The sequence below is a fragment of the Carcharhinus amblyrhynchos genome, chromosome 1 (genome assembly GCF_965287045.1).
Source record: "Carcharhinus amblyrhynchos chromosome 1, sCarAmb.v2.hapA, whole genome shotgun sequence".
NCBI classification, from domain to species: domain Eukaryota; kingdom Metazoa; phylum Chordata; class Chondrichthyes; order Carcharhiniformes; family Carcharhinidae; genus Carcharhinus; species Carcharhinus amblyrhynchos.
Window position 1 is genome coordinate 157,388,361 of NC_137324.1, and position 24,181 is coordinate 157,412,541.

Sequence of the window (24,181 nt, forward strand, 5' to 3'; positions counted from 1 at the left end):
CTCTGTGACAAAAGTAAAATACTGCAGATGCTGCAAATAAGCAGCAGATTGGCTGCATCTATTGAAAAAGAAACAGCTAAAGTTGCAGGTTAAGGACTTTTCTTCGGAACTGAAGAAAAATAGAAATGTATTAGGCTTGGAGGAAGCAATAGTGAAGAAAGGCAGGAAGAACAAAAGGGAAGGAGACATTAACGAATGAAATATTTGATGCTGTAAAAAGCAAAGGAAATGGTAATGATTATAATAAAGAAACAAAAGATTTGTCCAGAGTGGGTGAGAGTGACAGAAAAATGAACAGTCATGTCCAAAAGCAAAGATGTGAGAACAGGATTAAGGCTGACGCAGGGAAAAGTAGAATCAAAATTGCGAGGCTTGAATGCTATAGCATTTCAAAAGGTCATCTAAATTGCAGAATTTATAGTTTGGAATTGTTGAACTTAATACTGAAACTGGAAAGCTGTAAAATGCCTACTCAAAAACTAAAGTCTCGAGCCAAGGATGGAGAGAACAAGTTGAAAAATTAAAATGGAAAGCCACTGGAAGCTTGGGATCATGCTTGCACGCTATGGAGGGGTTGCAGTCACCCAATCTTTATTTTAGGGTCATAATTTTACAGCACAGCAAGAGGCCCTTTTGCCCATCATGTCTGTGCCTATCCCATGTTCCAGTACTTGATCCATAGCCTTGCATGCTGTAGCATTTCAAATGCTCATCTAAATGCTTCTTCAATGTTGTTCCTACTTCTACCCCCCTTTCAGCCAGATTCCTATCACCCTCAGGGTGAAAACATTTTTCCTCAAATCTTCTCTAAATTTCCTGCCCTTCTCTGCCACCTGGTTCTTGACCAAAGAACAATACAGCACAGGAGTAGGCCCTTCGGCCCTCCAAGCCTGCGCCGTTCATGCGCCCAACTAGATCATTCGTTTGTATGCCTCTATTCCCAATCTGTTCATGTGGCTATCTAGATAAGTCGTAAACGATCCCAGCGTGTCTGCATTGACCACCTTGTTTGGCAATGTATCCCAGACCCCCAGCACCCCCTGACGTCCCCCTGACATCTGTGTTGAACCTTGTCCCCCTCACCTTGAATTTGTGACCCCTTGTGTTTGTCACCTCCGACCTGGGAAAAAACTTCCCACTGTTAACTCTATCTGTGCCCTTCATAATTTTATATTCTATTAGGTCGCCCCTCATCCTCTGTCTTTCCAGGGTGAACAACCCCAGTTCACCCAATCTCTCCTCATAGCTAAGACCCTCCACACCAGGCAACATCCTGGTAAACCTTTTCTGTACTCTCTCCAAAGCCTCCACGTCCTTCTGGTAGTGTGACGACCAGAACTGGACGCAGTATTCCAAATGTGGCCTAACCAACGTTCTATATAGCTGCAGCATCATATGCCAAGTTTTATACTCTATGCCCTGTCCAATAAAGGCAAGCATGCCATATGCCTTCTTTACTACCCTCTCTACCTGTGTTGCCATCTTTAGGGATCCCTCTGTGTGTCTATACTCCTGCTGGTTCTGCCATTCATCAGATGTACCGAAATGCATCATTTCGCATTTATGTAGATTAAATTCTATCTGCCATTTCTCCGCCCAATTTTCCAGCCTATCTATATCCTGCTGTATTCTCTGACAATGTTCATCATTATCCACAACTCCAGCAATGTTTGTGTCGTTTGCAAACTTACTGATCACACTAGCTACATCTTCTTCCAAATCATTTATATATATCATTAACAGCAGAGAATATCAAAATATCAGTGTGACATGAACCCAGGATCCCGGTTGGGGACGTCCTCGTGTGTGGAGCTTGGCTATTGGTCTCTGCTCAGCGACTCTGCATTGTCGTGTGTCGTGAGTGGCTGCCTTGGAAATTGCTTGCCCGAAGATCAGAGGCCTGATGAAGGAGCAGCGCTCTAAAAGCTAGTGGCTCGTGCTACCAAATAAACCTGTTGGACTTTAACCTGGTGTTGTGAGACTTCTTACTGTGTTTACCCCAGTCCAATGTCAGCATCTCCACACCATGGCTTATATTCTATGCCTTAGCTAATTGAGGCAAGTTTTATTCTCCCAGTGTAGAGGAGACTGCATTGTGAGCTGTACTAACTTGAAAAGAAGTGCAAGTAAATCCATTCTTCACCAAGAAGAAATGTTTGGGCCTTGATTGGTGAGAAGAGATGAGGTAAAAAGGCAGGTGTTACACCTTGTTTGCATAGGAAAGTGCCATGAGAAGGGAAGAGGGAATTGAAGAGTGAATCACTGTGTTTTGGGGCGAATGGTCCCTTCAGAATATTGACAGGGTGGGGAAGATGTGTTTGTTGATTGCATCACATTGGAGGTGGCAGGATGGCGGAGGTTAATCCTTTGAACATGGAGGGCTGGTGGTTTGGCAGCTGAGGACAAGGAGAACATTATCTGAGAGAGTGGGGGGAGGATGAGAACAGAAGTGCAGGAAATGGGTTAAGCATTGTTGAGAGCCCTGTCAACCAGTGGTGGGGGTGGGTGGAATTCTCACGTAGAAAAAGAGATATCAGAAGTGCTGTTATGGATGGTTGCATCATCAGAGACGATGCAATAGAGGCAAGAAAACTGGGAGGATTGATTAAAGAGCTTGCAAGAACCAGAGTGTAAGGAAGTGTAGTTGAGATAACAGTAGCAGTCAGTGGGTTTATATTGAATCTTAATTTATAGCCTGTCCTCAGAGATGGAGAAATTGAGGATGGTAAGGGAATAGTTGGAGCTGGAACGTGTGAAGGTGGGTGGTACAGTGGTTAGCACTGCTGCCTTACAGCTCCATGGACCCGGGTTCGATTCCAGCCTTGGGTAACTGTTGAGTTTGTACATTTTCCCCATTCTGTGTGGGTTTCCTTTGGATGCTCCGGTTTACTCCCAACATCCAAAGTCATGCAAGATAGTTTGATTGGCCATGCTAAATTGCCCCTTAGTGTCCAGGGATGTGCAGGTTAGATGGTAAATGCAGTGAGGTTACAGGGAGAAGGTGGGGGAGTGGGCCTTGGTAGAGTGCTCTTTTGGAAGGCAGGTGCAGCCAAATGGTCTCCTTCTGCACTGTAGGGATTCTACTCTGAGTGAAGGGTGGAAATTAAAAGCAATGTTGCTGAAGCTTTTTGAGTTCTGGGCAAAAGCAGGGAATGGCACCAAAACAGTCATCAATGCACCAGAAAAAGAGTTGAGGGAGGGGGCCCATATAGGACTGGAAAAAGAAATAATCACATATCTGGCAAAAAGGTAAGAATAGTTTGAAACTGTGCAGGTACCTGTAGCAACACCTTTTATTTGGAAGAATTGGGATGAGTTTATGGAGAAATTGCTGAATGAGAGAATGGGTTCGGCAAGTGTAGGAAGGTGGTGGTGGATGGGGACCGGTTGGGCCTCCATTAAAGAAGGAAGTGGAGAGCCTACAGACTGTCCTGGGGCTGGGGATGGACTCTAGAGAAATTGGATGTCTTTAATAAAGTCGAGGTGGTTAGGACCAGAAAACTGGACATTTCTGAAATGATGTAGGGCATCAGAAGAGTCACGGATGTAGTTGCGGAGAAACTGGACAAGGGCAGACAGGAATCAAGAGAGGGGGAGAAAAAGTTCAGTGGGGTAGGAACAACCTGAAATGATGGATTTACCAGAGCAGTCCTATTTGTGAATTTAGGCAAGGAGGCAGAAGTGAACTGTTCAGGGTTGGGGGAAGATCCAGGGAGGAGATGAGATCAGTCACAGTCCTGGACACAGTAGCATAATGTTTGACAGTGGATCATGGTCCAGGGGAGGAAGTGTCAGAGAGTTGATGCTCAGCCTCTGCTAGGTAGAGAACAATGCACAAATCAACAACTGCACACCTTTATCAGCAGGTTTGATAGTCTCAGGGCGGAACCTAAAAAAAAGTGTGTAACAACTTCATTGGGAGACAGAGTGAGTAAGGGGAGCTGCGAATTTGAGATAGTTGACATCATACCGACAGTTCTTCATGAAAAGAGAAAAGCAAGTAAGGGGCCAGAGGGAAGGAGGAGATTGTGGGGTGGGAGGGGGGTGGAAAACCCCTGGTGGAAGAAGTAAACACAGCCATTGTGCAGAGCTGAAAATTCATTGTGGTAGGGGTGTAAGGGGATAAAGCTGAATCCTTTGCTATTCTGTGTGATGAAGAGTAATGAGCTATTTTACCATGAAGGTTATTGGCAGCAAACATAATCTCATCCTCTAGTGATGACCCTATATATTGCAATGTCCATTATTGGATCAGAACCCTGACAATTTTGCACTCGTTCAGATTAATTACACAACAAACTGCAGCACACTAACATTTCTGTAGTCCAGGTTATGCAATGATGTGGAGATGTTGGTGTTGGACTGGGGTGGGCACAGTAAGAAGTTTCACAACATCAGGTTAAAGTCCAACGGGTTTATTTGGTATCACGAGCTTTCAGAGCCCTGCTCCTTCATCAGGTGAGTAGAGAGTTGGTTTCACAAACAGCAGCCATGACATCACACAACCTTGCCCCAGCATCCTCTGCAAGACGTGCGGGATCATTGACACGGATGCCATCATCTATGTGAGAACACCATCCACATGTACAAGGTACATATGCTTGCGACTCGGTCAACATTGTCTACCTGATATGCTGCATTATCTACCTGATACGCTACATCAGTGAGACCATGCAGACGCTACAATGGGTGAACAGACACTGCTTGACAATCACCAGGCAGGAATGTTCCCTTCTTATCGGAAACACTTCAGCAGTCATCAAAACTTCATCAGAGGCATTTAGCCTCTGATCTTCAGGTCAGAGTTCTCCAATGTGGCCATCAAGACACACGACAATGCAGAATTGCCTAGCAGAAACTGATAGCCAAGTGCCGCACATGTGAGAATGGCCTCAACTGGGATCTTGGGTTCATGTCTCACTGCCTGTAACCCCCACCATTTGGCCTGGGCTTGCAAAATCTTACTATTCGTCCTGGCTTGAGACAATTCACACCTTGTTATCCTTCTTTCCACTCGTATTGTCTGTATGTGTAAAGACTCACATTCCAACCATTAACTTGCAATTGAGTCTGTGTCTATATGTGCCCTGTTTGTGAAGTCAACTCTCCACTCACCTGATGAAGGAAAGCTTGTGATACCAAATAAACTTGTTGGACTTTAACCTGCTGTTGTGAGACTCCTTGCACGTTACTCAATGTAACAGTAGACTTATGTCTCAGGATGGTTCCCATACTCCATATCTCTGCTTCAATGACATGTTCAGGATTTTTATTAACCATTATGCTTAAAATTTGGGTATCAGCTGTCACATTCCAATATTCTCCCTCTTGAAACTGGACTTGATATGGCTGCGGGCCTCTCATTTTTATTGTTAAATGTTTCGAAACTATTATATCCACATGATTTTTGTTCAAACTGAGATTAATCGTAACTGGGACTCCTTATTCTAAGTCTCTTCATTTGTCATGTGGATCATTTTGCAAGTTTCTTTCAAATTTCTCCCTTCCAATTTCTCTTCTCATCCCGTGCAAGTTGAGCAGCTGATTAGACCGATGCGTGCTATTACTTTATTGATCTGTACATGAGACAATGGGGTGGATTTGATTCTGTGGCCATCACAGCTGAACCTGACGCTGCATTTAACTGATGTCTACGCACCGGCAAATTTCTAGCTGATTTTTCTTTCTTCCCTACACAAGAGACACTGAGACCAATTCTAGCATTTCAACCTTGCCGCAGATCAACTAATAGAACAGACTTGGGGAATTTCTTCATTGTGCATGTCCCCAGACATTAGCTGAGTCTCTGGATTAATAGTCTAGCGATAATACCACTAAGCCATTACCGCCCCCCCCCGCCCTTTTTTTTAGTGTTAATATAAACCTACTGTGATACTAATAAATAAACTTAAAATCTTCTGACAAATCAAAAATGGATCATGACTTCAGTTTTCCTTGATGCTGTTGTGAATTGATTGAAAATATTAAATAATTCGTGCCTCAACTTTGTAAGACATGAACAAAATTGATTTCAGAAAAACTGACGGGAAAAGTTTACTCTGCATAAATTCAGACAGTAGTTTACGCAAGAAAGATCACACAGAAGGATATTAAGTCAGCTAAGCCTGAGCTGGGGCTGAGTCCTCCTGGCAAGGGAGGGCAAACTTCAGTCACCCTATTTCTCACTGTTAGTGCCAATTAATTCCCTCTGGAAGCGAATGTCTGGCTACTGGATGACTCTGATCCTTCTCCCCACCACCCCAGTGGTCAAAGAGCCTGCCAACAGTCCAGTTTCCCCACAACAGTCGCCACATGGACAGGGTGACTCCCCCGCTTCGAGCCCATGAGGTCCAGCCTGGAACCCACAGCACCTGTCCCTGTTTGTGCTGCTTATGTGCAATGTCCTTGCTGAACTGTGTTGAGCCTGGAGGCCGATTTGGACTGAAGCCGTCTTCCCTCTCTTGGACGGGCACATTGTAAATTGAGCTACCAAAAGGTTTGCCAACATCAGCAATTTAAAGGCGCATGTGAATACAAACAAGTTTAAAGCTCCGCAAATGTTGACAGTTCATGAGGACAATAACATGGACATTTGGGTCCTAGCCCATATGGTTTCGGGGGTGGGGGGGAGGCAACTACGATGAGAGAATCAGAAAAAAAATTAATTCAAAGACGTGTAAAGAGCCTTCAGACAAAATATCTTTTAACACAACATGCAGGAACTTTACAATGTTGCTGAAATGTTCTCCTGTACAGTTAGGCTGTGTGACAATAAATTTGGTTACAGCGGCTGCAGCTTGGGACGTTTTGTTCGTGTGTTTTAATAATTATTCTAGTATTTAGTGTGTGTGTTCATGCCGAAGACACACGGCAGGAGCGACCTCTGGGGCCACGCTGTACGCTTGCGGTCGACGTGACGCTTGCGAGTGGTTGGATCAGACAGGGAGGTGGGGAAAGTAGGGAGAGAGAGAGAGGAACCCGGGGGAATCTCCCTGCTTTTAACCGGGGCAGCGCCGAGTGTGGCAGCCATCCCCCCGCTTCTCGCTACCGCAGCTGACCTGCAGTGTGACAATGTATCTCTGCAGGACCGCCTGGCACAACCTGGTGCCCTTGGCAAGAAACCCGACCTCCTCACGGGCGATCAGGAACGTGTACAGAAATGGTAAGTATTGTAATGCAGGTGCTCGCCTGTAAATTTGAAAGCATTAGATTTGTTTTTAAATAAGGCAAGTGGAGGGGGTGATCAGAGATCCCACTCTTTGCCGTTGATGTTGGGATTGGCGGGTGGGTTCAAGTTAAATAAATAATAAATGTATCATAACAACCTGTGTTGCAAAATTTCAACATGTCAGCGATTTGCGATGGACTTGTTGGTTTTAAAGGGACAGAAGTTCTGTCTTGTTTTGAGGGAGTGTGGCACAGCCACTGGGGACAGTGTGATGAATGGAGTAAGAGCTGCGGTGAACTCACTGTCCTACAGAGTGAGACTCCAAGGTCACGCACTCCATTTCGAAAAAAGGCTGATCCTTATTCACAACACGGGAATGCCATTTGAAGCAGCTTTTTAATATCCGTTGCGGGTTTTATATAAGGACAGATAAAACTGGTTCCTCGCCCACTCGCGTGTGTGTGTGTGTGTGTGTATTTCACTTTAAAGCTTGTTATGAAACCATTTAGCCCCGGGCACATCCAGATGCTTTGCTGAATCAGCGTCAGACCACTTTTCCATTCATTCCGCTCCCTCCCCAATCTAGCTGTCGCGTTTAAAAATCTCAGTATAGGGGGTCCACCTAAAGTTTTGCTTGATTATTTTATTAGTCCAACCGGGGAAGGTGTGGAGAGTGATAACTGGGGTAAAAGTTTGAATGAATGGGATGTTCCCTTTAAGTTCATTGCTCGGACTTGCCAATGATTGATTTGAATAGTACATGGAAGAGAGGGCAGATAAACAGGACTGCGGATCGTTGCGCTGTGTTTGTTTTAGACAGAAGGACTCTCTCTTTCTGTGCGAGAAGTTGTTGCCCCCTTTACCCTGAATACAGGGGCCTGCTTGCCAGAAATTAAAACGCCTGCAGCCCAAAACCCCTCATTGCTATTTGGTACCCGGCTCCAGATTAGCGACCGAATCCAGGGGAAAGAGAACAAACTGCAGAAAATCATGCTTTGTCTGTCTCGTGCTAGAGATGCTGGGAGTCTTTTTAATTTAAAAAGCCCAAAGTCAACCAACTACAGAAAGAGAGCCCACTATTACCCTGAAACAAAAACAAAAATGCTGGATAAACTCAGCAGGTCTGGCAACATCTGTGGATAAACACAGTAAGAAGTCTCACAACACCAGGTTAAAGTATCTGTGGGGGGAGAGAGACAGAGTTAACGTCTGGAGTTCAGTAGGACCCTTCTACACATTGTTTCTCCCCAGCAACCGCAGTATCTTGCTTGTATCTCAGTATGATCTTGCCGAATTAATTAAAAAGCAGCCCAATCTACCTGACATTTCAGCAGAGAAGTATAGGAGCAGACCACTCAGCCATTCAAGCTTACTCCGTCAGGTCTACCTCTACACTATCTCAATAATATCCCATATCCCTTCATGTCATTAGCATCTAGAAATCTATCAATTTCTGCCTTGAACATAATGACCCAGTCTCTGCAACCGGCTGGGGGAAAGAATTCCAAAGATCCATTATTCTCTGAGGGAAGAAATTCCTCCTCATCTCAGTGTCAAATGGTTTGACCCTTATTCTTGTAATATAAAATGTAAACAGCTATTGTGTAATCGTGATAATACATCATCAATGATGTCAGATCATGTGTCACTGGAAATTAGGGAGAGAAGAGCTGGAGAGGAAGGAACCCCAAACTTCCAAACATTTGGAAACTCTTGTTTCCAGCAGTCTCTGCTAAACACACCCTGGACTTGTTTTTGATATTACTTCAATTCTGAGGAAGAGTTTCCTCATTCTGGAGCCACTGCACCTCCTCCCCATCCCCCACCCTTCCCCAGCCAAGAGAAAGATCCTTTCTGCTTATCTAGCCCCTGTAAGCATTTTGCAATTTCCATTGAGGTCACCTCCTTCTTCCAAACTCTAGAGAATACATGCCCAGTCTCCTGAATCTCTCTTCATAGGGCAGTCCAACCATGCCAGGAATCAGTCAGGTGAACCTCCGCTGCCTCTTGGGTAAGAAGACCCAAAACTGTACAGAATACAGTTGGTTTGGTCCAACCAAGGTTCTGTACAATTGAAGCAAGATTTGTTCTTACTCCTATAATCAAATCCTCTCATGATAAAGGGGCAGCACAGTGGCACAGTGGTTAGCAGTGCTGCCTCACAGTGTCAGGGACCCAAGTTCAATTCCGGCCTCAGGTCACTGTCTGTGTGAAGTTTGCACTTTCTCCCCATCTCTGCATGGGCTTCCTCCGAGTGCTCTGGTTTCCTCCTACAATTCAAAGATGTGTGGGTTAGGTTGATTAGCCATGATAAATTGGCCCTTAGTGTCAGGGGGATTAGCACGGTAAATATGAGGGGTTACGGGAATAGGGCCTGGGTGGGATTGTGGTTGCTGCAGACTCGATGGGCTGAATGGCCTCCTTCTGCATGGTAGGGATTCTATTCAATGATTTCAAGAGATCTCCATTTGAAGTGAACCTTGACACCATGACAGCTGTGAAACATACCATTTAGCTTGCAAGTTGCTTGTTGCACTTCAGCTTTTCATGACTCATAAGTAGCACAGTGGTTAGCACTGCTGCCTCACAGTGCCAGGGATCCAGATTCAATTCTGTCCTTGGGTGACTGTGTGAAGTTTGCATGTTCTCCCTGTGTCTGCATGGGTTTATTCTGGGTGCTCCAGTTTCCTCCCACACTCCAAAGATGTGTGGGTTAGTGAATTGGCTACAATAAAATTGCACTTTAGTGTCCAAAGATGTGTAGGTGAGATGAATTAGCCATGGTAAATGCATGGAGTTACAGAAATGATGGGGTGGACCTGGGTAAGGTGTTCTTTTGGAGAGTTGGTGCAGACTCAATGAGCCAAATAGCCTCCTTCAGCATTGTAGGGATTCTACGGTTCTATGATTCTATGAACAAGAACACCAAGGTCCCTTTGGACATTAATGCTTAATCTCTCACCATGTAAGAAGTACTTTGCAGCTTTTTTCCTCCTACCAAGGCAGATAATCTTATACTTAGCCTCAGTATATGATATCTGTCACATTCTTACTGATTCACTAAGCCTCTCCAAATCTGAAGCCTATTTGCAATATTTCACACAACACACACTCCCACCTAGTTTTGTGTTACCTGCAAACTTGGAAATATTACGTTTGGTCCCCATATCCAAACTATTGATATAAATTCTGAACAGCTGGGGCCCAAGTACTGATGCTTGTGGTATCTCACCAGTAGCAACCTGCCAGCCTGGGAATTATTTCTTTATTCCTACTGTTTTCTGTCTTTTCCCGATCCTTAATCCTGCCAATATGTTACCTCCCAATCCCAAGTGCTTTAATTTTGTTTACAAACTTTTTATGTGAGGCCTTACCAAAAGTCTTCTGAAGATCCAAATACACAACATCAACCCTTACCTATTCTGTTAGTAACTTCCTCATAAAACTCCCAATAGGTTCGGCAAACATGATTTTCCTTTCATAAATCCACATTGGCACTGCTCAATCGATCATTATTTTCAAAGTGTCCACTTATCACATCCTTAGATTCTAATATTTTCCCTACTATTGTTGTCAGGCTAGCAAGTCTGCAGTTCCCTGTTTTCTCTCTCCCTCTTCTCTTCAATAGTGGGGTTACATTTGCCACCTTCCAATCTGCAGGCACCATTCCAGAATGTGTGGAATTTTGAACCATCAATGAATCCATTCCCTCTATAGCCACCCTTTTCAACATTCTGAGATGTAAATCACCAGGTCCCAGGGATTGATTAGCTTATCGTCCCATTAATTTCTCCAGTACTACTATTTTACTGATACTAATTTCTTCCAGTTCCTCATTCCCACTAATTTCTTGGTTTTCTATTATTTCTGGGAGGTCTGTTTTTGTATCTTCCTCAATGAAGACATAGACAACTGCACTATGTAGCTGCTCTACCACTTCCCTATTTTCATAGAATCATAGAATTCCTATAGTGCCGAAGGAGGATATTCAGCTCATCAAGTCTGCACCAACTCTCCAATTGAGCATCTTACTCAGTCCCAATCCCTTGTCTTATCCTTGTAACCCCACATATTTATTCCACAAGCCCCCTTAACCTACCTACTTTGGGACAATAAGGGGCAATTTAGCATGGCCATCCTACCTAACTCACAGATTTTTGGACTGTGGGAGGAAATCAGAGCAGCTGGAGGAAACCCATGCAGGCACGGCCAGAACATGCAAAATCCACACAGACAGTGACCCGAGGCTGGAATTGAACCCAGGTCCCTGGTGCTGTGAGGCAGCAATGCTAACCACTGCGCCACCTGCATTTTATATTTTCCTGTCTTTTCCTATAATGAATTCAGATTTGCCTTTGTAAATATTTTCCTTTTTGTATACCTTTCAAAACTTTTACAGTCATTTCTTATGTTTCTTGCTAGTTTACATTCATTGTCTATTGTTCCTTTGATCAATTTCTTGGTCCATCTTTGCTGAATTCTAAATTGCTCCCAATCCTCAAAGCTTACAGTTTTCTTTTGGCAACTTTACAAGCCTCTTCCTTTGATCTAATACAATCTTTAAATTCCTTTGTTTGCCACAGTTGATTCACTTTTCCTGTTTGGCTTTTGTAACTTAAATGAATATATATTTGTTGTAAACCAGCAAACTTGCCCCTCAATCTTCTAGCTTCCTTTGTTTAGATTTAAGATTGATAAACATCATTTTCAAACTTGATGGAGAATGTAATTATATTATGGTCACTCTTCCCTAAAGGTTCTTTTGCAATAAGATTATTAATTAGTTCTTTCTCATTGCTTAATACTAAATCAAAAATAGCCTATTTCCTGGTTGGTACCTCAACATACTGTTCTGGAAAACCATCTCATAAACAATCCAGGAAATCACCCTTCACAGCCTTAGTGCTCATTGGATTTATCCAGTCCAAATGTAGAGTGAAGTCACCCATAGTTATCGTTACATGTATCTCTAATTTGCTGATTTATACCATGATCCACATCACCATTACTGTTTGATGGCCTATAAATAACTTTTACCAGCTCCTTGCTGTTTCTTAGCTCCACTCAGATTATTCTTACGATCGAAGACCCTCTCTCAGTAATATACTGATCTGCCTTATTATTAACATTATTATTAATAGTATTATTAACATTATCACACCTCCTATTTCTTTTTGGTCCTCCTGAATGTTGAATACCCTTAAATGTTCAGTTCCCAAACCTAATCACTCTGCAGCCATGTCACCATAATGACAATCTGATCACACCTCTTTATTCTGTTGAATATGACCAGCTTCAGGTGAGGTTCCCCAAAAGTTATTGATCCAGGCAAGACCCCTCGATTTGTCACCATTCGGCTGGGATTTTCCCATATTGTTACAAACATGGGTGAGGAGAGATGACCGGATCTATGTCTTTATTCAACTCACCCTCTGATGTGAGCAACAGGGTTTAATCTAATAGGGTTCCCCTTCCCTTGGATATCTTTCTCAGACCCAATAGTTTAAAAAGAAGCAAATTTAACCAGGCCTTTTTGAGCTAAGATAGAGTAAGTTTATTAAAGTTTATAAAAAGGTAAGGATAAATGAATGCATCTACATTTATATGAATTAGAAGTAAGAATTGAGTCCAATATTAAGTAGATATAAATAAAATGTTATTTGGGACAGCCCTTGACTTCCAAGGAGTATATGATGGTGAATATAGTCGTTACAAATTGATTCCAGTAAAGTTGACTTCTACAGATGAATAATTGATTCAGGTGTTCTGTGGTTTGGTGGAAATATTTCATTTCTTTATTTTCCCAGCTGCGATCCTTTTTGCTGGCTCATTGACTTCCACAATCAGAGAGTTTTTTTATATTCCTGTAAAAAAAAATGGCGATTCCTTTTTTCCAGGAGCGCTGCTTTTGGTACTGTTTCACACAACTTCAATATGGAAAACTTCCAGCTGCTTTTCCTAAGAGCATGCTGTGATTATAGTTGTGCAATTGATATAGAATATACTTTTATGTTTAAGAGGAATGTTTAAAAATTTAGCTTTATTCTATCGGTAATCAGTATGTCTGGAAGGAGTTCAGATGCTGCAAGAGCAGGATAATTACCCATTTTAGCCACGTCGTGTTTACTTAGGATAGAACCTATGGATTTTTGTGTATAGATGGAGATTTGTCCCGGGGATTTTGATTAGGTTGGTTGAAACGGTCATGAGTTATCCATTAGGTGCTCATATGGTAATGGGAGGAGTTAAGTCTATACAGGTTAAAAAAACTAAGCCGTTGTAGTTGTAGGTCTGCTAAAGTCAGAGACACATACAGGCTGTTCCTGAGGATTCATTCTTTCTCCACAAAATCTCACTCTCAAATCTTCAAGATTGTTAACACATTTTACCTGGATTTGCTAACTGTGTTTATTGAAAATTAGATTTGATTTATGCATGAACGGAGCTTATTTGGAACTGGAACAGTCAAAGATAAAAAGTAAAGTTGCTTCCTTTCAATTTAAATATTGTTCAACTGTTAGTTGCTTCATTTGTTAGAGTTATATTGAATCTGTGTTATGAAATAATAATTGTTTTATTATAAAAGGTCCCTACTTTGTCAGTGGAATCATTCCTGGAAGGAAATATCGTTTCCTCATAATTATGCTAAAATTGAAAAAATTGTTGGGGTCTCGTCTGGCTTCATAATATACTTTGGGGTTCTGGCCCGGATCCCTAATAAAATACACATACAGGTAGACTGGCAGGGCAGGCAAGTAGATATCAGACAGCACTCTCAGATAGCTTTTAACCCTCGATTTATATATTCCAACTAGAAAACCAGAATACACTAGTCAGTCTAGGCAATTACACCCAAGGTCTTTTAGATGTGATAGCCTTTATGTTCCTTTGCCTTTACCAGAGATGGTAATCACTCTTTGGATTCTTCTAGATGGACCCTGTTTGGAAACACACTGCAGCCATTCCACTGCAAATTCTCAGCCATCTTTGGTGTCCATTGTAAAATATAAAACTCAGGTCATTTTTAAAGTACAACATTTCTGTGTATAATTCTACGTTTGTTCCTCCATGGTCATAACACTCCATTCATTCGTGGGACATAGGCTTCACTGGCTGGCCAGCATTTATTGCCGATTCCTAGTTGCCCTTGAGAAGGCTGCCTTCTTGACATCTGTGTGCTGTGCCAAGCTATTTCAGAGGGCAGTTGAGAGTCAACCACATTGCAATGGCTCTGCAGTCACATGTAGGCCAGACCGGGTAAGGACGGCAGATTTCCATCCCTAAAGGACATTAGTGAACCAGATGGGTTTTTCCGACAATCGGCAATAGTTTCATGGTCATTAGCAGATTCTTAATTCCAGATTTTTTAAATTGAATTCAAATTCTACCATCTGCCATGGCGGGGTTCCAACCCAGGTCCCCAGATCATAAGCTGCATTTCTGGATTAATAGTCTAGCGATAATACCACTAGACCGTCACTTCCTCATCAATTCACTCAATTGGTTGTATATGTTGTGTGCATTCAGACAGAGTGTGTGTAATTCTGTCTTTTTAACATTATGCTGTATTTTGATTCTACTTGAAGCTGGCATTGGTTTTGGCTGACTTTTCCCTATTAATGTTCAAACTTTTTGAATGATAGACCAGTCATCCTACTGCTCTGTAGTGTGGCAGTATGTACCGAAACAAAACATGACCTTACTGTAAACTTTGCAATTCAGTCAGGGGTCTGCTGTCCATTTCTGCCCACCATGATACAAATGGCTGAAAAAAAAAGAAAAGTTGCTACAAATCCAATAAAATACTCTACTGATCTAGGCATGAATATGTACATTTGAGAATAATAGACTGGAGTGCACTTCAAGAATTAATTGATCACAGCTTTGAGATAATAAAGACTTTGATTTTATGCTTACCACAGGAGATCAATCTCCCTGTGCCAGTGGCCCTGCAATATGCTTTGATAGAATCTCTACAGCGCAGAAGAAGGCTATTCGGCCTATTGGGTCTGCACCAACCACAATCCCACCCAGGTCTTACTCCCTCAGCCCCACATATTTACCCTGCTCATCCCCTGACACTAAAGGTCAATTTATCACGGCCAATCAATCTAACCCGCACATCTTTAGAGTGTGGGAGGAAACCGGAGCACCCAGAGGAAACCCACACAGACATGGGGAGAATGTACAGACTCCACACAAACAATGACCTGAGGCTGGGATTGAACCTGGTTCCCTGGCACTGTGAGGCAGCAGTGCTAACCACTGTGCCACCATGCCACTCAATGGGGTATTAAAAATATAATTATGAAACAGTGTTAAATGTATAATACAATGTAACAGTTAGTTGAGAATGTACTAATCGATACTGAAGAGAGTGTCAGTGTTTATGGTTTTCAGTATTTTCAGTGTAATTATCCCATCAGTGTTGACAACAATGACAGTTCCAAATTCAGCTTTATATGTTTCTGTATTCGCTAAGACTAATGACTTTGCATTGCTTTGCAGCATCCATTCGCCAGATGTCTTCTGGTGGTCCTCCAGGCTCCTCAAGCGAGAACACGATATTAACCCTGATGGTTGGTGCAGTGATTGCAGGTGGAAGTGTTTATGTAAGACCCAGTTTAATTAAACACATATATCTGTTTAAGACTACAGTCTTTGACTTTGAACAATTGGCCAACCTTCCTCCCCCTGGAGCTGAGGGTAGTAGACTCACAGCCAAGATTCTCTGTATGCCAAATTCCCTGTTTCACTTTGTGGAGTTGCTCCACGGTGAAAGAGAAGGTAAATTTGTATGTTTTTGACTTAAAACACACTCTGGAATGCCCAAAGAGAAAAGTCCCCAGTGCAGATTACCTTACAGATCTCCCAGGCAGAATGGGTGGTACAGTCGCGAGCACTGCTGCCTCACAGTGGCAGGGATCCGAGTTCAATTCTGGCCTTAGGTGACTGTGTGGATTTGCATGTTCTCCCCTTGTTTGCATGGATTTCCTCCGGGTGTTCTGGTTTCCTCCCACACTCCAAAGATGTGCAGGTTAGGTGGATTGATCGTGCTAAATTGACCCTTCATGTCCAAAGATGTGTAGGTTTGGCGGGTTAACCATGGTAAATGCAAAGGGTTGCAGGGATAGGACAGGAGGTGGGCCTGGGTAAGATGCTCTTTTGGAAAGTCAGTGCAGACTCAATGGGCTGAATGGCCTCCTTCTGCGCTGTATGGATTCTATAGTTCTATGATTGAAAGAATTCAAAGAGGATGAAAAATAAATAATTTCTTTTTAGTTTTAATTATATGTAGAAATACAAGAAAGTTCACAAACATTTGCGTTTTTTTCAATTTAACAAATTAATGTTGGAATATGTTTGCACAGACATACAAAGTTCTGCACAAGGACAAAGCCAGGTACAATGAGAGAGTTGCAGAGATAATGGAACGCCCAAAGAGTGAGTGGAGAGCTTCGCAACCAAAGAGTGAGTTACTTTTGTTTTTGATCTAATGCCCCCCAGAGCATTATGTGTTTGTTGCATTAGGCTTGAGCTTGCTGTTAGCAGCTGTAATTATTGCTTGGCGGTCTGGGGCGAGGCTGGTTTGGTGTTAATAGGCATTGGGTTGTTACGACTGGTCTAGAATGTGTCATCAAAATAAACATTGATGGGAGCAAATAACTTCCTCCCAAAAAAGTTTAGAGGATTGGAAAAGTTTAGGCTTTTGTTCAGTTATAGTTTGTAGGAATTATAACAAGAGAAAAGACTGCTTGGCCCAACGAACCTGTCAATGGGCTGTGGCCAGAATCTTACCTCCTCGCTGGCCCCAGAATCAGGATGGGCAAGGCTTGCAGAATGGGATTCTCCATTGGTCTTGGGTGGGATCTTAAAACCTTGGACAGGCCAGGCGGTAAAATTCTGGCATGTGTGTACACTGAACGCTCACTCCACTGTAATGCTACCCACTGAAACAAACAAGAAAGAGCAGGCCCAATCATGGGCACCTTGCTGAAGTGATGGGGGAATGGCTTTGTCCTCTCTGAACAACCCTAAAAGTATCTTATAGTTGGTCATTATTGTAAAGTGTCATCTGTAAATGTACTGATAAAACTTCTTTACCTCAAAAACAATATGGTAAAACATCCCAAGGCACCTTACAAGAGCATTTTTCAAACAAGATTTGACACCACAAAAAGGAAGTATCAAACCAGAGAAGACAGAGCACCTAAGTCAAAGGGATCAATTTTACGGGTTGTCTTAAAGGAAGAGAGACAGGTGAAGAGATTTTGGGAAGAAATTTCAGAGCTCAGAGCTTAGGCAGCTGAAAGCATGGTCACAAATGTTTGTGTAATTAAAACTGGTGATGTTCAAAAGGCCTGAATGGAGGAATGTGGAGATCTTGAAAGCTTGTCTATTTAGAGGGCATGGAGAGAAAGGGAAGGTCAAGGGCCACAAGAGGCTTGAAATAAGGATAAAAATTTTAATATTCTTAATGGAAACCAATCTAGATCTATTTGCACTTGGCAATATCCTCATCTCTCAAAAAACCTGTCAAGGTCCTTTTAAAGGATTGTCCCACATGGAGATCAGATCCTTTCCCATGGGAGGATTGAAAAAGCAACAACATATTAATGGCTTTCTGCATAATCTATTTGATATGGCAGAGATATTAGCACTGGGAACATGGCAGAAAACAAATTATGCAATGATTAGGAAATAAATTTAAGCAATTACCAAGGATAGGTTTTCATGCAAGCAACTAATTTAGATCATATTTACCAAAGCTGGTCCTTTTATTTCCTTGAAAACATCTCAGAATCTTATTTTGAGAACACTGGGGATTTTCACAGTAACTTCACTACAGTGTTAATGTAAGCCTAATTGTGACTCGAATTGATAAACTTCTAAACTTCTGCCAAGCTATCTCTGCGATAAGAAACAGATAAGCAGGTATTGGGGTGAAATTGGACATTGGTAAGAGTGTAGGATGAGTAATAGTAGATCAGCAGCCAGTACCTGATTGTCTTTTGAGAATTCAATTTGATAACCATTTACATTACAGATATGAAAGTACGATCAATCACACCCGTGTCATTTTTATTATTATAAGTGCTGACTTCGAAAAGCCAGGAAAATCAAAAATAGCTTCTATCAGATTTCTCTTGGCTAATTTAAGGATATGGAGCAACAGAATTAAATTTCGCACTATGTTACTTCCCATGTACTTAAACACAAAATCATAAGTCAGCGCATATATCTTCTGACTCTCGTGCTTCATGTCATTTCAATAAATTTGTGGCTCAGTGATTGTGCTGATTGCTGATATTGTGATCATTTGGAAAAGGCTTGTACATTCTGATGCTGCTGCGGATTGTAAGAAGAATTCATTTTAGAACTTGAAGGAGGTTGATCGAACCTTGAATTAAAATCACACCAGAGTCTAGGGGTTGGGAAGTATTGGGAAGTATCTATCTTTCAGTTGAGGAGAGAGCGGTGAAACTACGTTATGTGACATTGTACCTTGTTTAATCACTGGGAGGACATATGTGAGCGGTTAAAAGGAAAGGGCTGAATGAAGGTCTTGCAATTTGAGTCAGGTGGCACGATGGCACAGTGGTTAGCACTACTGCCTCCCAGTGCCAGGAGCCTGGGTTTGATTCCTGGCTTGGGTCACTGTCTGTGTGGAGTTTGCATGTTCTCCCTGTACCTGTGTGGATTTCTTCCGGGTGCTTCAGTTTTCTCCCACAGTCTGACAGACGTGCTGGTTAGGTGCATTGACCCGAACAGGCGCCAGAGTTTGGCAACTAGGGGAATTTCACAGTAACTTCATTGCAGCGTTAATGTAAGCCTTACTTGTGACCGATAATCTAACATTACTTTAAGAGTACTGCTCCCAGAAAGACCGAGATGAGGAAAAACTACTTCACTCAAAGGCTTATGAATCTTTGGAATTCTCTACCCTGGAGGGATGCGGACACTCCATCGTTGGATGTTTTTAAGGCTGGGATAGGCAGATATTTAGTCTCTCCGGGAATCAAGGGATATGCAGAGTGAGTGGAAAAGTGGAGTTGAAGCCGGGGATCAGTTAAAATTGCTTTGGATGGTGGAACAGGTTTGTTAAGTCATACAGTCCAGTCCTGCTCCCACTTCCTGTTTTTATGTGGTAGTATGATCATCAAAGGATTTGAATTCACCATTTTCAGTAGGGTGTTTAATCTTGCATCTTGACATGCTGACAGAATGAATTAGGTCCTGCATTGTGAACAATGTTACGCTTGACTAATCGTATCGGAGATGCACAACAGATGCACCAACACTGACAGATTTCATCTGTAAATGTGATTCAGAGATGCGAATTGAGATGGTTACCTCTGGGTTAGTTATTAATATGCCAAATACTGGGCAATGACGATAATTTTATAACAGGATTGCCAAGAGGTGTCTTATAACTGAGGAAGATTAATAATTCTTCAACATCAGTTGTAACAGTGTAGAATTCTAGAGTAGAAACAAAGTGATCTGAAAATAAGAACATCAGATATTGGAGCTGGAGTAGGTTCCCATAGTGTCTGCTCTGCCATTTACTATGATCATGACTGATCCTCAACCTCAACTTCACTTTCTTGCCAGATCTCCATATTACCTAATTCCTGAATGGTTCAGTGGTCTCTGACTTGACTGAGCATCCACCACACCCTATGTTGACACGAAACAGATAGTGAGGTCAGGACACGATTATCATACGAATGATAGGGATTGAAGCAAATGCAGCAGCTTTTGAGCCCTAACTATATTCTCCAGGATCGAAAATACCAAATTTTAACCAATCTCAGAGTGAAGAAATTTCTTCTCAGCTCCGTCATAAATGGCTGACTCCTTATCTTGAGGTTATGATCTCAATCTAGACTTTCAACTCAGGAAAACAATCTCTCAGTATCTATCCTACCGAGCCTTGTAAGAATGCTATACATAAGAACATAAGAACATAAGAAATAGGAGCAGAAGTAGGCCATCTAGCCCTTCGAGCCTGCCCTGCCATTCAATAAGATCATGGCTGATCTGTCATGGCTCAGTTCCACATTCCCGCCCTCTCCCCATAACCCTTAACCCCCTCGCTTATCAAAAACCCATCAACCTGCGTCTTAAATATATTTAGCGAGGCAGCCTCCACCACCTCAACGGGCAGAGAATTCCAGAGATTCACCACCCTTTGAGTGAAGAAGTTCCTCCTCAACTCCGTTCTAAACCGCGCCCCCCTTTATCTTGAGGCTGTGCCCCCTAGTCCTACTGTCCTTTCTGAGCGGGAAGAGTCTCTCCACCTCTATCCTATCCATCCCATTCATCATCTTATACGTCTCAATAAGATCTCCCCTCATTCTTCTAAACCAATTCAATGAGATTGTCTCTTATTCTCCCAAACTCCATGGGCCCACTCATAAGACCCCCTCTCGTAAGACAGCACTCGCATCTCAGGAATCAATCTGGTGAACCCTTGTTTCACCCTCTCTAAGGTAAGTGTAGATCAAGACAACAAAACTGTTCACATTACTCCAGATATGGTCTCTCAACAAAACTCAAAAATTAGAGTCATAGAGGTTTACAGCATGGAAACAGGCCCTTCAGCCCAACTTGTCCATGCCACCCTTTTTTTAATCACTAAGCTAGTTCTAATTGCCCATGTTTGGCCCATATCCCTCTTGGCCCATCTTACCTATATAACTGTCTAAGCGCTTTTTAAAAGACAAAATGGTACCTGCCTCTACTACTACCTCTGGCAGCTCATTCCAGACACCCACCACCCTTAGTGTGAAAAAATACCCCTCTGGACTCTTTTGTATCTTTCCCCTCTCACCTTAAACCTATGTCCTCTAGTTTTAGACTCCCCTATCTTTGGGAAAAGATGTTGACTACCGAGCTGAAGTATGCCCCTCATTATTTCTGGGTGGCTTCAGCTGCAAAGTTGCTGCAAAACTTTCTTAATCTTATACTTCAATCCTTTTATAATAAAGGCTAACACACTATTTGCCTTCCTAATTGCTTGCTTTATTTGCATGCTATGTTAACACGCTATGATTTGTGTACAAAGCCCCTCAATTCCCTTGCAACATTTACTAGGCTGTTGCCATTTAAAACATGTTCTGCTTTTCCAATCTTGGTGCCAAAGTGGATAAGTTCATGTTTCTCCATATGCGACTTCATCAGCAACATTTCTGCCTAGTCTCTACCCTTTGTAGCTATTTTACATCCTCCTCACAGCTTTTTTTCCCACCTGGCTCCCATCTGAAATGTATTGGTTGTGGCTGAATTGGATACGGTTGGTGAACAGTCATGTACAAAGCCTTATGCTGGCTATGGCAGTATTTCCCAAAATTTTTAATGCATCAGACTTTGTGTGACCCCAGAGTGTGAAAGGTTAGGAGATTTGTTTGGTGGGGCAGAGCAGGGAGGAGTGTAATGAAGCACTTTTACAAAATTCATTAGAAGAATAAGAGGTATTTATTCGTGAGAAAAGCTGTACTGCAGCTCATACAGCTGCTATATAGTTCCCTACATGTCTACTGCTTAAAAGAGGGCTCCACCATCTTAGGTGATTACACACTCTTGTTCCCAATTGGTCCCCGAAAGCCCATTGACCCTTTTCTGCTGCGTCATCCTTAAAGGGACAGTCACCGCAGGGGTGGCCTTTAGCACCTGAGCAGGTGGGATGAGTGATGTTGAACATGGTGGGATGCATTTAGACTGCTGGGTTTTTTAAAAACATGGCATTTCACATCCCATTATTGCAGCAGGGATAAGTGTCAAAGATCTGTGCATCGGACTATATCAACCATTAGAAAAATAACCATGGTTTAAAGGGGATTTCTCAACTGTCAACATTCAATCCAAACTCCTCAGTAGCCATTGCTGCTTTGGACCTCATGACCCATAGTTTGGGAAGCTCCTGAACAATGGTATCACACCTTTAACAAAAATAAACAGAGAGTTTATTAAAGGTTCTTGAATCCTTTGTCTGTGTTTGCCTTGGTCAAAACTACTGGATTGTCAAATGTCGGGGAAGTTCCTTTTCTGAAATCTATGAGCCTATTTAACATACAAAGTGGATAGTGTACCAAACATTGGCCAAATGTTTGTGATTCAAAATGATGGAATCATCTTCACTACCATTCCAGACACAGGAAATTGGCAGATAATATTATTTGGAGCAGTACAGTGGCACAGTGGTTAACACTGCTGCCTCACAGCTCCGGAGACCCGGGTTTGATTCCCGACTTGGGTCACTGTCTGTGTGGAGTTTGCGTGTTCTTCCCTTGTCTGCCTGTGTTTCCTCCGGGTGCTCCGGTTTCCTCCCACGTCCATAGATGTGTGAGTTAGGTGGATTGGCCATGCTAAATTGCCCCTTGGTGTCCCGGGATGCGTAGGTTAGAGGGAATAGCAGGGTAAATGTGCGGGGTTATGGGGATAAGGCCTAAGGTGGGATTGTTGTCAGTGCAGACTCAATGGGCCGAATCTGCTGAGACAAAACCCATTCCAACCTTCCTTTCAATTCTTAATAATTCAGACATTTAACAATCTCAGGAACCCAGAAGAGAGATATACATGGTAGCACAGCGGTTAGCACAGCTGCCTCTGCACTGTAGGGGTTCTATGAATAGAAAGTTCCCAGGGTCTAACCTTGGGGATTGGCTGCTTAACATCTTGGCACAGGGCTGAAGGTCCAATCCAAATAACACAAATTAATCTTGGGTTGTGAGTTTGATGTTCATCAGACAGAATGCAATTGTGGGATGGGCAAAAGGAACATAATTAGGATCTTGATGGAGATTGCAATGTGCCAGTGTCTGAGACAAATCATTGCCCCATGAACACTCCTGCAGAATGTGGATGTTACAGATCCCCTTACACCACAAGCATTTAAGTAACACACCACTGACCTTTCCATTTTGCAATCGTGTTAAATTGCATGTCACTTCTTTTCAAAATATCACATGTTAGTGATTGGATTAGTCAGGCCGAATTATTCATTTGGCTGGAACAGTGGCCAAGCCAAGGTAGAGAAAGCCTGGCTCCATGTTTATAAAGAGATAAAAAGGCAGTGGCATGCGAGTTTTTGCAGCATCATCCCAGGGAGATTAATGATGAGTCTGTACAGATTATGTGAAAATCATGAATATTCCCAATGTACTGTGTATTTTAATATAGATCCACAGGCATTTATTCAAGTTTTATACCCTATTTAATTTGTTGTTCCCTGATGCAGCATCAAATATTCTGGGGTGTTCATTATCACTGCACTAAAGTGGCCGGTATGAGACACCAAAATCTCATCCTGTGTCATTTTTTATAAACTATACAGAGAAATGCTATCTCATATCCCTATAAATTTTAGACTAAAATGGCTGAATCTATGTCTACAACACTGAACAAATGTAGCTATCTGGCAGTATCGGAGAAACTCACACACCGTTATCCCTGAAAAGTTACTAATGACCCTCCTGTGGGCTGCACAGACCAAAGAGATTTGTACAAAAGTCATCTGCATTTCATAAACCAACCTGGCCAACAGGAGTCTGCTGAGACAAAACACATTCCAACCTTCCTTTCAATTCTTAATAATTGAGACATTTAACAATCTCAGGAACCCAGAAGAGAGACATACACGGTAGCACAGTAGTTAGCACTGCTGCCTCACAGCGCCAGGGATCTGGGTTTCATTCCCAGCTTGGATCATTGTCTGTGTGGAGTTTGCACATTCTCACTGTGTCTGCGTGGGTTTCCTCCAGATGCTCCGGTGGCCATAAAACATTAGACAGGGGTCGTGGGTAGAGAGGTGGACTGGTGGTGTTGAGATGGCAGCGCGGGCTCGTTGGGCCGAAGGGCCTGTTTCCAGGGCTGATTTTTGTTCTTTGTTCTTTTGTTCTTTCCTCCCACAGTCTGAAAGACATGCTGGTTAGATGCATTGGCCATGCTAAAGTCTCTCTCAGTGTTACCCGAACAGGTGCCGGAATATGACAACTAGGGGTCTTTCAC

The 24,181-nt window shown here is 42.6% G+C and overlaps 1 protein-coding gene across 1 annotated transcript in view; it reads left to right on the top strand.

Moving 5' to 3' along the window:
- The first annotated feature begins 6,934 nt into the window (after positions 1-6,934).
- mgarpa (mitochondria localized glutamic acid rich protein a) overlaps positions 6,935-24,181 on the top strand; it is a 42,748-nt gene continuing 25,501 nt past the window's right edge. The window contains exons 1-3 of the mRNA XM_080194441.1: positions 6,935-7,162; positions 15,677-15,780; positions 16,540-16,639. Coding sequence (XP_080050567.1) covers positions 7,072-7,162; positions 15,677-15,780; positions 16,540-16,639 — 295 coding nt within the window. The 5' untranslated portion in view covers positions 6,935-7,071. The remainder of the gene's footprint in view (positions 7,163-15,676; positions 15,781-16,539; positions 16,640-24,181) is intronic.